Raw genomic sequence first — 15309 nt, forward strand, 5'->3', positions numbered from 1 at the left:
CTAAGCAACCCTGGCAGCTAAAACAATACAGGAGAATTCAACAAACTCTACTTACACAGTCAGTGTCGGGAAAGCTGTGCCAATGACCCCGGCCTCGGCTACCAAATACTGATTTGAAAAGCATATTTCTTGGGATTTTCAATTAATCCAATATCCGCAAATGTTAACACTTTTAATCTGTAATATATACTGATTATTATATTATTTCCTGGTAATCAACTCTTCATTACTGAACAAATTTAGTCACAATTATGGATCCTTCAGTATGCACATCAAGACTCAGCACACTCGCCATCAACTTGTTCCACGACAGTCGGTGTTGGCAAAAAGGCCCAAAACAGTTCATCAGTTTTCCGAAACTTCCCTCTCACCAATTGCTGTCATCAGCCTGCTTTCCCATTTATTACATTTTTGGAATAAAATGCCATGACATCACACAGGAGGGATCTCTGTATAAAATTACCGATATCCAGGCTTCCTTTAACAAGCAAATATAGTATAAAACACTACACGTCCTTCAAAAATATTTCCGACTATATTATTTTATATAACAAAGAAGTGGAGTTTGGGAGAGGGGAGAATGGTCATTTTTGGCATGTTTCTGTTTGAAATCAATGAATATTTCATTGTCTCTTACACTGTATTATGAAAAACAGTTACCCCAGTGATTTCAATGCTGTAATCTAAGGGTTCAAATGATGGTTGCAAATGACTGAACATTCAATCTTGCTTAGTCCACCTCTACTTTAATAAAACAAATGCAAATGACTTGCTAGGTGACATACTCAATGCACAACCGACGCTAATGCACTCACAGTAACAATTTAACTCAATCAAGAACAGCAACTTTTAAAAAGACACTGTAGTTTGCACAGGGTCACAGTACAACTCCAGGGGCACCCTATGGACAGGATGCACATTCTAAGAATACAAGATTATCCATTCAGAGAAAACAATCACCGTGATCTTCAAAAGCAATGATTTAAGACTTCCCCATGGGTTTGCTTCTCCTCTTCCCTCCCCCCCCCCAAAAAAAACTGATACCACACAACAGTAATCCAGTTTACATGCACACACCACTACACATTTTCTAATCAAATATGTTTTAACTGGTAAATCACTCACTTTGGATAATCTAGAAAGAAATGTGACGACTCCTGTTCCTAAGTTACATCAATGACATGGATTCAGTGCAACCTGGTCAGATTTGCAGATGATACCAAACTAGGAGAGGCAATGGAATCAAAGGAGGCAGCCCAGAAGTCACAAAATGAGTTGGATAAAATGTGTAAGTGTGAAAAAGAATGGCAGATGAGCAGACAAGTATAAAATACTGCACGTAGAAAAGAAAAATGGCTGTCACATACTCCATAAATGGTGTCAAAACACCCAAGGGTGAAGCTGAAAGGAGTCTTAGTAGACAATGCCCAAGGGCCAGGATTTGCTTCCTCTGTGCTCCCAAGCCTGCAATGTTCTGCTAGCTAATTTTAAATGGGTGGAAAATCGCTGGGCTGGAAACACAGTAGTAGAAATTCTGGTCAAACATGTCCAACCAATGTACAACAGCAACCAACAATGCCAATAGATTGTTGAACTATGTCGCCAAAACAGCAGAATACAAGTCAAGAGGAAGTTGGAGTCAAACTGTATAGTGCTCTGGTCAGACTACACCGTGGGCACTGTGACTAGTTCTGGTCACCGGGACACAAGAGAGACATTTTAGCACGAGATGAAGTGCATAGAAGTGCTATAAAGCTGATTTCAAGTGTTAAAGGCCCGAGTTAGAAGTTTGTTAGCTTGAAAGAAGACCTTTGAGAGCTAGTCTTCTAGAGGTGTAAAGAATAGCAAATGGTATAGAAAAGGCAAATTCAGAAAATTCGTTTCAAATTAAATTATGAGAGTATGACAAGGGGACACTAATAAAAGGAAATTTTAGGACTGATACCAATTAATATTTATCCACAGAAAGAGTGATCAATACATGGAATGGACTCCCAGTTACAACAGCGGATGCAAAATCCCTCCAGTTCTGACGAAAGGTCATTGACCTGAAACGTTAACTCTGTTTCTCTCTTCACAGATGCTGCCTGACCTGCTGAGTATTTCCAGCATTTTCTGTTTTTATTGCAAAATCCCTGGATTCATTTCAGAAACAGTTGGATGCTAAAAAGGAGACGACTTTAAGGCATTTTCGGATGATTTTTTTCCCTCGTTTTTTTATAATGGGATGTGGGCGTCGCTGGCAAGGCCAGCATTTATTGCCCATCCCTAATTGTCCCCGAGAAGGTGGTGGTGAGCCGCCTTCTTGAACTGCTGCAGTCCGTGTGGTGAAGGTGCTCCCGCAGTGCTGTTAGGGAGGGAGTTCCAGGATTTTGACCCAGCGACGATGAAGGATCGGCGATATACTTCTAAGTCAGGATGATGTGTGACTTGGAGGGGAACTTGGAGGTGGTGTCTGCTGCCCTTGATGAAGCAAGATGGGCTCAAAGCCCTTCCTCATCTGTAATTACCTTGTGATTCTTCGCTTTGGCTGAAAGGAACTTTTGAAACTACTTACCTAGTAATTCCACCGAAGCAACTCTGGACAAATATTGATTGTTGTTAAGTTTTCAAGCCCACCCACATGGGAAGGCTCAAATTTGCCACCATACAACATGACTAAGTACATTATTTCTAGAAGTAACTTTTATATCTATAGCTATCAAGTCTGTCAGACTGATACCTGGGATGGCAGGAATAACGTACGAGGAGAGATTGGGTCGATTGGGCTTATACTTGCTGGAGTTTAGAAGAATGAGAGGGGATCTCATTGAAACTTATAAAATTCTAACAGGACTAGACAGACTAGATGCAGGAAGGATGTTCCCGATGGTCGGGGAGTCCAGAACCAGGGGTCACAGTCTAAGGATAAGGGGTAGGCCTTTTAGGACAGAGATGAGGAGAAATTTCTTCACCCAGAGAGTGGTGAACCTGTGGAATTCTCTACCACAGAAGGCAGTAGAGGCCAATTCATTAAATATATTCAAGAAACATAGAAGATAGGAGCAGGAGTAGGCCATTTAGCCTTAAGAAATATATCCAACTCCTTCTTGAATATATATAAGGAGTTGGGTATATTTCTTAAGGCTAAAGGGATCAAGGGATATGGGGAGAAGGCAGGGACAGGGTACTGAGTTTGGATGATCAGCCATGATCTCATTGAATGGCGGAGCAGGCTCAAGGGGCCGAATGGCCTACTCCTGCTCCTATCTTCTATGTTTCTAGGTCAGAAGTTCAGCCAACAGCTGCCACCTCTCACCTCTGATAACTCCATCCTGAGTACTTCTTCATCTCCTGCCATTCTTGGCCTCACTATTTCCTCTGGTCTTAAACAGAACTCCTACCTCTCCTCTATTGTTAAGGCCATCTCTGAGCTGTCGTTTCCTCCAAACATTTGGCAGCAGAAGACAGTACAGGAAACTTTCGATTTACCGGCACCTAAATAACTGGAAATCTCGGTTAACCGGCAAAATGCAGGAGTAGGTTCAGGTAACTTTTATTACTTTTTTTACTCCATTTGTTGCTGCAGCTGTTGCTAAGCTACAGAGACGCTTGCAACTTGTGCCGATTGTTCTGAAGCAACAGGGTTTGTTGCTTTATACGGAGCTGTCAGCTCCGTATCTTTTACTATAGCGTTCGGTTATCCGGAATTTTTGATGAACCGGCACCACGTCGGTCCCGTCCGTGCCGGATAAAAAAAAGTTTCCTGTACAATGAGTTTTGATTTCAACACCTCGTACTCCAACTCATTCTTTTGGATTCTAAAACTGTATTACTCACTTGCTTCTGTTCAAATGTAAGCTTAGTATCACCCAATGATTTGCTTACTCTTCTACTCTTTTTAACCTTTCTGGTGTCCTGCATTATGGGCCTTGATCATGGTTTGATCATTTTTTTTTTTTTTTTTTTAAAGCTGCACTGCCAAAGGACTAAAATGATAGGATACTGGTTGGGCAGTATTTATTGTCCATCCCTAGATGCCCTGAGGGCATTAAGAGTCAACCACATACTGGAGTACTATATGACATTAATTTTTTTTAATGTATAGTAACACTTAATTTTTTTCTCCCCTTAGCCCTCTATATTAACATTACGATCTTCACAGAACAAAATGAATGACAGTTAATAATGCTAAAATTATCCTGTGAAAATCTATAAGCTGTCTTCCCTAAAACTAATTGGGCAATAATGAGTAAGGTATGCAAATATCAAAGCTTTTATCATGTCAGACCCCATCACTGTCTATAGTTACTGCAATTAGATCATTTTTAAAACCTATTTAATGGAGGCTTCAAATAGATTTATATTTAATAAACTTGTAAATCTATAATACCTTCCTCAATGACTCAAGTGTAATGATTATGTCTAACTGAGACAAACAAATCAGAACGTCCCAGCTTTAATTCCTAGACTCTGCAGAGTTACTGGCAACTGACATGTAACAATTACCCTCAGTGCCCCATGCTGGGGAGGTAATCATCAGCCAGGATGCCACTCCTCATCACTATTCTGTAACCTCTGTTGACAAGTGTGCATGTATGGATAGCATGGGAGTACAGAGCTCAGCTATGATAATCCTCATGGTTGAATATCTGCTGACACTCACAGACTAAGCTCACATATGAAGAATGATCATTTAGGTAAGGGACCAAAGAGCAACCAGCTTTCATGGATCCATACCACCGCAACAGTCAGCACCTTCAGGGGAGGATGGGGAAAATTGGAAGGAGGAAAATAAATCTCTATTGCCTGTCACACCAAGCGCCAAACTTTATACGGAGGCCTGATCGGAAGATACAGTTGAACAGTATAACTAACATTCCCATTGAACATACCAATGATTTTACAACAGTTCAATAACAAACCAGAGCACTTCCAAGATATGGATGCATAGTGATCTCATGCTGTTTAATAAAGGAATCAAGATGATTAGTGCTTGAAACACACAGGATCATGACATTGCTGATATTCATGCTACAAGTAAATAGCTCTAAGAAAAATCTCTTCAATCAGTCCATCGTCTGATGAAATATGTTTATAACGAAAAAGTAAAATTTTCAACACAATGCAGTCAATGATATCGCATAGGAATATGACACATAAAATAATCAAGGTAACTTTATCAGATAGATTTCATCAAGAAAAAACAAAACTTTGCCCCAACAGTCCTTGTAGAAATGCTGGCAAATCAGAGCTCATTTTTTTTTTTTAATGTGGTCTGCACTATTCTGCCATCTCATTGCCTACATAACAACACTCACTATACTTCCACCATCTACAAGGCACAAGTAAGGAGTGTGATGGAATACTCTCCACTTGCCTGGATGAGTGCAGCTCCAACAACACAAGAAGCTCGACACCATCCAGGACAAAGCCGCCTGCTTGATTGGCACCCCATCCACCACCTTAAACATTCACTCCCTCCACCACCGGCATACCGTGGCTGCAGTGTGTACCCTCTGCAAGATGCATTGCAGCAACTCGCCAAGGCTTCTTCGGCAGCACCTGCCAAACCCGCGACCTCTTCCACCTAGAAGAACAAGGGCAGCAGGCGCATGGGAGCACCACCACCTCCAAGTTATCCTCCAAGTCACACACCATTTTGATTTAGAAGTATATTGCCGATCCTTCATAATCGCTGTGTCAAAATCCTGGAACTCCCTACCTAACGGCACTGTGGGAGCACCTTCACCACACGGACTGCAGCAGTTCAAGAAGGCAGCTCACCACCACCTTCTCATGGGCAATTAGGGATGGACAATAAATGCTGGCCTTCCCAGTGACGCCCAGATTCCATACGTGAATTAAAAAAAACTTCAATAGTAATTCATCGTACAAAGCAAATTAAGACATTTTGACACAACGGGCATTAAACATCTTCGTCTCTTGTTCCCCTTACAGTACATGCTGTATACTTCAAAAAAAAAGAAATTTGGGTAATACCAATGCCCCCCTTATCCAGTAGCCCCTTAGATATACATTACACATTTACAGCAGAATAACGTCAGAATTGCATTAAGCGCCTTCTACTACCCACCTCCCCCCACCGCTAACATAGAGTCATAGAGTTATACAGCACGGATAGAGGCCCTTCGGCCCATCGTGTCCGCGCCGGCCATCAAGCCAAGATGTCACAAGGGCAGCAGAGACTGTCTTTCAATGAAGTCACAAAAGATAAATGGATTGGGTCGATTGGGCTTATACTCGCTGGAGTTTAGAAGAATGAGAGGGGATCTCATTGAAACTTCTAAAATTCTGACAGGACTGGACAGACTAGATGCAGGAAGGATGTTCCCGATGGTCAGGGAGTCCAGAACCAGGGGTCACAGTCTAAGGATAAGGGGTAAGCCATTTAGGACAGAGATGAGGAGGAATTTCTTCACCCAGGGAGTGGTGAACCTGTGGAATTCTCTACCACACAAGGCAGTAGAGGCCAATTCATTAAATATATTCAAGAAGGAGTTGGATAGATTTCTTAAGGCTAAAGGGATCAAGGGATATGGGGAGAAGGCAAGGACAGGATACTGAATTTGGATGATCAGCCATGATCTCATTGAATGGCGGAGCAGGCTCGAGGGGCCGAATGGCCTACTCCTGCTCCTATCTTCTATGTTTTTATGTATCCATCACTTCCAGGTTAAAAATTAAAAATAAGCAACCCACACTAGTGTTGGTACAATCCCATCTCAACACCCCTTGCTTGCTGCAGTGCTTCCTCTGAAATCTCCAGTAGTTTCCATAGAACACTATTCCCTTCCAAACAGGAAATGATTGGGGGGAATTACCAGTGCTGCTGGCTACAAAATAAAGCCAGTACAGGAGAGGAGACTACAACTCCCATGAGCCTTTAGGGTATACACGCATGCGCGCACATCCCGCGCAGGCGCACTGCTCGACAGGCTCGCGGCGGCCGTGCAAGTGCCGAATCTTTCACTTTTTTTAATCTAATAAATATTTAAAAAAATATAGTTTTAACAGCCGCAAAATAACGGTTTAACGGCAGCAAAACATCCGTTCCAACGGCAACAAATAACGGTTTTAACGGCAGAAAAACAACCGTTCCAACGGCAACAAATAACGGTTTTAACGGCAAAAAATACAACCGTTTTTAACGGTTTTTAAAAAAAAATGACGGCAGGCGTCGAAATAAATCTCTCCAAACTAAAGAATCATGAGGTAAAACATTTTATTTTATTGAAATTAAACTAATTATAATAATTTGCGGAGGAAGACGGACTTTTTATTTTATTCGTCTATATAATTATACGGCTGATGTTTATTTGTGGGAGCTGTGCGGATGACGGCCTTTTATTTTCTTTTAATATTTTAAAAAACACACACAGCGCCTCCTTCGCTTAAAATCTCTCCGAGCCGGTGGGAGTGAGGAGCCGAATGGAAGTGTCACGGTCAATATTCACCTTACACACACACAGGATTGGTGGGGTGGAACACCTTTTCCCTTTCATAATTGTTTTTTTTGGGGGGTCAGAGGCAGATTTCTTCACCCCACAATCCTCCACCTACCTCTCTCTATCAATACATAAGTAAAATCTTACCTACACAGTGAATAAGTTTATGCCTCCAAGAGTCGAGCTCCTGCCGAAAGCCGCGCCTTTCCAGCGAGCATTGCTGACTGTGACACGGGCTCGCCATTTTCTGACTGGGGTCGGTGGGTGGGGTGGGGGGGGGATGGTGTGTGTGGAGGGAGGAATTATTATTATGATATAAAGATGATTAAAACCCCGACCACCATCTTCCCGGTGGCAGGAGGCGGCCGTGTTGTGGTGATTGTGCGAAGGAGGTGGGGGAGGGGAGCATTGATCGCTCGCTGGAAGAAACGATGGGCGATGCGATGCGACGCAACGTAAAAACGCGCACGAAGCTCTCGCCGTGCGCGCAACCCCCCCCCAAAAAAACCGCGCGCGTACACGCCACTCACGAAGCTCTACCCCGTGCGCGCCACGTAAAAAAAGCACGCCGCGCGCACGCACTCATGCACGTACGTACTACCCCGCGGGGGGGGAGGGAATCGTGTGTCACGGACATCCAGAAAACGAGGAATTACGCCTTACTTATTGTCAGACGCTAACACAATACAGAAACACACTCAGGACCAAAAAAGAGCAATTTATTAAGAATACACTCAGCTCCATGGAGGAATCCATTGAGTCGAATTGTTTCTGGGACAACTTGAAAACACTACACAAAAAACAACACGACGATTTGTCCATTCAAAATGGGGACACATGGGTAAACCACTTTGAAAAATTATACCAGAAAAACACACTAGGACCAGAGCAACACCAAATACGCAAAAAACTTGAAAAGCTTGAAATGGCCATAAAAGATAACCAAAACCCGCTAGACGCCATAATAACAGAAAAAGAACTTCTTGAAAAACTCAAGGACCTGCGACCAGGAAAAGCTTGCGGGACAGACGGCATACTAAACGAGATGATTAAACACGCAGACGACAAACTGAAACTGGCTATCCTAAAACTCTTCAACTTGGTTCTGAGTGTCGGTTATTTCCCTGACATCTGGAACAAAGGACTCATAACACCCATATACAAAAGTGGGGACAAAATCGACCCAAACAACTATCGAGGCATCTGTGTAAACAGTAACCTGGGGAAGGTATTCTGTAGCATCATAAACAAAAGACTTATAAACTTCCTTGAAGAGCACAATGTCTTGAGTAAAAGCCAAATTGGATTCCTGACAAACTATAGAACATCCGATCATATCTTCACCCTACAGACCCTAATTGACAAACACGTTCACCATAACAAAAGCAAAATCTACGCATGCTTTGTAGATTTCCAGAAGGCTTTCGACTCCATCTGGCATGACGGTTTATTCCTGAAACTTATCGAAAGCGGGGTAGGAGGTAAAACATATGATGTAATTAAATCAATGTATACAAACAATAAATGTGCAGTTAAAATTGGAGACAAACAAACAAAATACTTCCCACAGGGGCGGGGGGTGACGCAGGGCTCGCCAATCTCACCGACATACTTTAATATTTACATTAATGGATTGGCAAAACTACTTGAACAATCTACAGCACCCGGCCTCACCCTATATGAATCCAAGGTTAAATTCCTCCTCTATGCCGACGACCTGGTTCTGCTGTCACCAACTAAGGAGGGTCTACAGCAGAACCTGGACCTGCTGGAGTCGTACTGCCAGACTTGGGCCCTGACAATAAATCCCCAAAAAACCAAAGTCCTTGTGTTCCAGCAAAGATCCAAACAACATGGACCCACAATAAATTTCACAGTAGGAACAACCAAAATTGAACAAACCACTCACTACACATACTTGGGCTTAAAAATCAGTTCTACGGGAAACTTCAAACTGGCTGTGAATGAACTGAAAGAGAAAGCAAGAAGGGCTTTCTATGCCATCAAAAAATCAATCCAAATAGAAATCCCAATTAGCATTTGGCTCAAAATTTTCAAATCAGTAATTGAACCAATTGCACTCTATGGCAGTGAGGTCTGGGTACCACTAACACAACAAGATTTTGCAAAATGGGACAAACACCCAATTGAGATCCTACATGCGGAATTCTGTAAAAGTATCCTCCGGACTCAAAGGAAAACAGTAAACAACGCATGCAGGGCGGAACTAGGCCAATACCCATTAATAATCACTATCCAAAAAAGAGCCACCAAATTTTGGAATCACCTACAAATGAGCAACCCCCAATGCTATCACTACGACGCCCTGAAATGCCAAGAGCTGACCATAAAGAAGAATACCCTCAGTCAACTAGTCCTGGGACTCAATAAAGTAACTAATAACAATACTAACAATAACCAGCCCCAGGACAGTGACAGGGTAACACAAAGAATTCGACCCAACACAATCGTCGCTAAGCAAAAGGAAAAATATCTGTCATATTGGGCAGAAACAACAAAAACCCAAAGCAAACTCAATTGCTACTTGGCCCTAAACAGACAATACAACATAGCTGATTACCTGACCATGGTAAAGGATAACAAACTGAGAAGAACCTTGACAAGGTACAGACTTAGCGAACATAGCCTAGCGATCGAAAAAGGCAGACATAGGCAGACCAGGCTGCCAAGAGAAGACAGGATATGCTCTCACTGCAGTCAGGGAGTAGTTGAGACAGAGATGCACTTCCTCACAGCCTGTGGAAAATATCAGGGCATCAGAGAGAATTTCTATCAAAAATTCTCACAAATATGCCCTGAATTCAGAAATCTGACTGACAACCAAAAACTCCCATTCCTACTGGGGGAGGAGAGAAGCTGTGTAACACTGGCGGCACACTATGTTACAGCTTGCCATGAACAGAGGGACAACCAGTAAACTAAGACAAGAGTATATATAAACAAGGCGAAAATATATTTATAAACTCAGGGATATACCTGTTTATACACTGTATGAATGGAACCGCGTTTATGTGTTCAACCATAAATGTATTTTGATGCTTTGGCAACATAAGATGTACCTTATCATGCCAATAAAGCGATTTGTATTGTATTGTATGTCCGTCGCGGGGCTCACGCTGGTCTGACGTCATGACGTATGTAAATCTACGTGCGTGCCCAGCTCCGGTTCATGTTCTCAATTGATGTAGGAAGTCACACAACACCAGGTTATAGTCCAACAGAAATAACAACAGAAAATGCTGGAAAAACTCAGCAGGTCTGGCAACATCCGTGGAGAGAAATTAGAGTTTTGAAATCACAAGCTTTCGGAGCGCTGCTCCTTCGTCAGGTGAAGTGAAGAGATGCATATAGGCACAGCATATATAGTCAGAGAACACTGCAGATGATTACAGGTAATCTTTCTAACTGCCCTTTATCACACCTCAGCAGAGAGATCACCTGTAATTACCTGTAATAATCATCTGGCAGTGTTCTCTGACTATATATGCTGTGCCTATATGCATCTCTTCACTTCACTTGACGAAGGAGCAGCGCTCCGAAAGCTTGTGATTTCAAATAAAGCTGTTGGACTATAACCTGGTGTTGTGTGACTTCTCACATTTGTCCACCCCAGTCCAACACTGGCATCTCCACATCATCGTACTCTCCCGCAGGGGTGGGGGGAATCCTGTGTCATGTGTGTATGTCCGTCGCGAGTCTCACGCCGGTCTGACGTCATGACATATGTAAATTTACGTGTGTGCCCAGCTCCGGTTCATGTTCTCTCAATTGAGGTCACAAAGTCACCACCACAATATTAGTTGCCTCCTTGAAAAAGTGTAACCTCCCCACCGACACCTGGGAATCCCTGGCCCAAGACCGCATAAAGTGGAGGAGAAGCATCCGGGAAGGCGCCGAACACCTCGAGTCTCTTTGCCGGAAGCCAAGCGCAGGCAGCGCAAGGAGCGCACGTCAACCCAAGCACCCCTCCCACCCGCCCCTTCAACCACCGTCTGCCCCACCTGTGACAGAGACTGTGGGTCCCGCATTGGACTCATCAGTCACCTGCGAGCTCATTTTTAATGTGGAAGCAAGTCATCCTCGGTTCCGAGGGACTGCCTAAGAAGAAGAAGAGTTGGTGTTCTGAAGAAGGGTCTTCGACCTGAAGCGTTGACTCTGTTTCTCTCTCCACGGATGTTGCCCTGGCCTGCTCAGTTTTTCCAGCGTTTTCTGTTGTTATTACCACAATATTAGTGTTTTTTTTCCAATATATATTTCACTTTTATTTCCAATTCATGCTTTTTTTGCATTTTGCCCTGAAATAGATTTGCATCAACTTAAAGAAAGACTTACATTTCTATAGCGCCTTTCACAACCTCAGGACATCCCAAAGCGCTTCACAGCCAATGAAGTACCTTTTGAAGTGTAGTCGCTGTTGTAATGTAGGAAACGCGGCAGCCAATTTGCGCACAGCAAGCCCCCACAAACAGCAATGTGATAATGACCAGATAATCTTTTTTATGAAGGTGGCAAAGGGTTGACAAAGGGTTTTCACCCTAAACGTTGACTCTATTTTCTCTCCGCGGATGTTGCCTGGCCTGCTGAGTTTTTCCAGCATTTTCTGTTGTTATTTCGGATTTCCAGCATCTGCAGTATTTTGCTATCAATCTTTTTTATGATGTTGATTAAGGGATAAATATTGGCCCAGGACACTAGGGAGAACTCCCCCTGCTCTTCTTCAGAATATTGCCATGGGATCATTTACGTCCACCTGAGAGGGCAGACAGGGCCTCGGTCTCATCCGAAAGAGGGCACCTCCGACAGTGCAGCACTCCCTCAGTATGCACCGGGAGTGTCAGCCCAGATGATGCAGAGGCAAAGGTGCTACCAACTGAGCCACAGCTGAAAACTTACATATCATAACAAGGCAAAAGTGTTCCCAGGTCTATGGGGAAAGGGCAGGGTGAGTGGGACTAATTGGAGAGCTCGTTCAAAGAGACAGCACAGGCACGATGGGCCGAATGGCCTCCTTCTGTGCTGTAGCATTCTGTGAAGTTACGTCAAATTTTCATGTCACACGAGGGTTGCCAACCTTCCAACAAAAACAACTTGCATTTATATCGCATTTGGCGGACATGCCCTGCACCAAATCCCAGACGTATGCATATGCCGATGACATAGCACTGCTGACGCAGGCATCAACACTAGAGGAAGCAGGTAGGACGCTAACAAGCGACCTGGACCTACTGGAACATTACTTCCGGACCTGGCGCCTCCGCCCCAATCCAGAGAAGACAGTTGTGTCGGCGTTCCATCTGAACAACAACGCTGCCGGAAAAGAACTCGGCGTTTCCTTCTGCGGAAGGTGATTTACCCATGAACCTCACCGAAAATACCAGGGCATCACCCTGAACAGGACTCTCGCCTATCGTCCTCATCTCACCAACACCGGCCAAACAGTAAAAACCAGGGTGAATCTGGTCCAGAAACTCACTGGAGCGTCATGGGGGAGCACAGCCAGAACACTTCGCACCGCCACAGCGGTCCTAGTCTACTCTGCTGCAGAATACTGCTCTGCCTCATGGTCCTGCAGCTGACAATCAAAGAGCGTGAACGTGCCGCTAAACGCTGCCATGAGGACGGTGTCAGGGACGCTCAAGTCCACTCCAACTGAGTGGCTCCCGGCGCTGTCCCACATTGCCCCGCCTGCCATTCACCGTGACGCCACTGTGCTCCGTGAGATGGAAAAGATCATGAGCAACATCGACCTTCCTGTAGTGTATGTACCCGTCTACCTTTAAGAGAACTATTGTATGTAACCGTTCACCTTTAAGAGAACTACTTTAGGTGTGGCACTACTTGTTTGGCTTCTGTATACTGTAATACCGACAGTGACCACACCAGTATATAAGTGTTGTGGCAGGATTGCTGGGGCAGATTCGCCCTGACCTTCGAATAGTAAAGACCTGTTTGTTTGTTATTCCTGAAGTCTGTGTCGTTATTAACTGTACAACCCACAGACTTTACAGTGGCGACGAGTCTGATCGTACCCTGCGGCAAGACTACCAAAGCAACTAAAGAGCGTCGAAGAGAGGCAACCGCCCTCGTCGTTCTGCTGGAAGAAAACACGAGGCTGCAGCAATAGAAAGGAGGAAGACTTTAGCAACAAAAGCTTCCATCAGCAACAGGCACTGACTACCCTTCTACCACGGTGCGGAGTGAGCCAATCAGCAGGAAACAAGGCGGCCGCGGAGACTGTGAGTAGGGGAAAGTGTAAAGAATATCCGGAGGATAAGGGCTGTGCACTCGACCACGGTCGAGGGGGAGCAGAGCCGGTCAGAAAGTCGGGTCCAACGGCGTCGTGAGACAGCCGGACCGCGATCGGCGGGAAAAAGCCGGGCAGCGACCGAAGCCACGAAGCGCTGAGACCGGGAGCTGGCACGGGAAGAGAGAAACTCAGCCGCAGCCGGGGAGGGAAGCACCGGACTGCGTGAGGGCTGGGAGGCGAACGGGAACAGAGCATGTGGGAGAGGCAGAGCCGACCAAAGGAGGCTGCGCGAGAGCCAGTCCAGCGGCTGAACTGTCCTCCACCAACGGGGTACCCAGCGCCGGTAGAGCCGAGTATGCGGGAGAGAGAGAGACAGAGCCGAGCAAGGGGAGCTGTGCGAGAGCCAGCCCAGCGGCTGAACCTGTCCGTTGTGGGGAAAGCGTACCCCTTCCACCAGGGAAGAAACGCGGGAAGCCGCCATTAGGCGGCGAAGACGACAGAAGCGGGAAACCGCCATTGAAGTGGGCGGGGAGAGAAGGAAAGAGCGGGAAACCGCCATTTTCGCGGGAAAAGCCGCCATCTTAGGAAAAATAAATAAATAAATAAATAAAAATTGTGTTGTGCCCAAGGAAAGGAAGATGCCTAAGCGGGGGGACATCAACGATTTTAATTCTGAGATAGAAGACTGGGCCACGTACGTGGAACGTATTGAGATACATTGTAAGGCTAACAAAATAGCTAAGGATGAAAAAGCTTTAACCTTACTTAACATGATGGGTGCGAAAACATTCGGGTTGTTGAAGCATCTTCTCTCACCAGCTAAACCGGCGGATCAGACTTTCGATGATATTGTAGCAGTGCTGAAGGATCACTTGAACCCCACACCGTTGATACTGGCTGAACGATTCAAATTCTATGCAAGAACGCAGAAGAAAGACGAAAGCAACACGGAATACTTGGTCGAACTGCGTAGGCTAGCGGAACACTGCCAGTTCGGAGGGAATCTGACAGAGGCACTGCGAGACAAGTTCGTATGTGGATTGTCCAAAGAAGGGACGCAAAAGCGACTACTGGAAGAGAACGACCTCACACTAGACAGGGCTGTCCTTATAGCTGCATCGCACGAAGCCGCAGCGAAAGGAACGGCGGAAATGCAGCTAAAGGCGGCGGCACTCGGGGTGGACCAAATTACCTCGAGGACAACAAAATGCTATCGTTGTGGGAAGACAACACACGACCAGAATCAATGCTGGGTTAAAAACCAAGAATGCAGGAAATGTGGCAAGATCGGGCACATAGCTAAGGTATGCCGGTCAGGAACAACGTACAACAATAAGGAGTCACCACAAAAATGGTACGGAAAAGTGCAAGAGGTGACTAGGAAGAGTCTGAGGGAACAGAAGTCGGACTCACACTCCAAATGCAAAGGACTGGACAGTCTGAGAATTCACAATGTGAGTAATGAAGCTGACCGACAAACTATCTGGATAACGCTACAGATTGCAAAGGTCCAAGTAAAAATGGAAGTGGACACCGGATCGGCGTTGACGGTCATGAATAAGCATGACTATAAAAAGTTTTTCAAGCATATTC

At 44.8% G+C, this 15309-nt stretch overlaps 1 protein-coding gene across 3 annotated transcripts in view; it reads right to left on the bottom strand.

Annotated features, from left to right (window-relative positions):
* LOC147113307 (uncharacterized) overlaps nt 1-7899 on the bottom strand; it is an 88286-nt gene extending 80387 nt beyond the window's left edge. Inside the window, exon 1 of one of the 3 annotated variants that reach the window (XM_085994225.1) lies at nt 7596-7899. In XM_085994225.1, coding sequence (XP_085850351.1) covers nt 7596-7692 — 97 coding nt within the window. In that variant the 5' untranslated portion in view covers nt 7693-7899. The remainder of the gene's footprint in view (nt 1-7595) is intronic. The other 2 variants (XM_085994226.1, XM_085994227.1) reach the window with 2 other exon arrangements.
* Between the last annotated feature and the right edge of the window lie 7410 nt (nt 7900-15309).

This window comes from Somniosus microcephalus, chromosome 8 (assembly GCF_052327205.1).
Source record: "Somniosus microcephalus isolate GS21.2 chromosome 8, FLI_Smic_1.0, whole genome shotgun sequence".
NCBI classification, from domain to species: domain Eukaryota; kingdom Metazoa; phylum Chordata; class Chondrichthyes; order Squaliformes; family Somniosidae; genus Somniosus; species Somniosus microcephalus.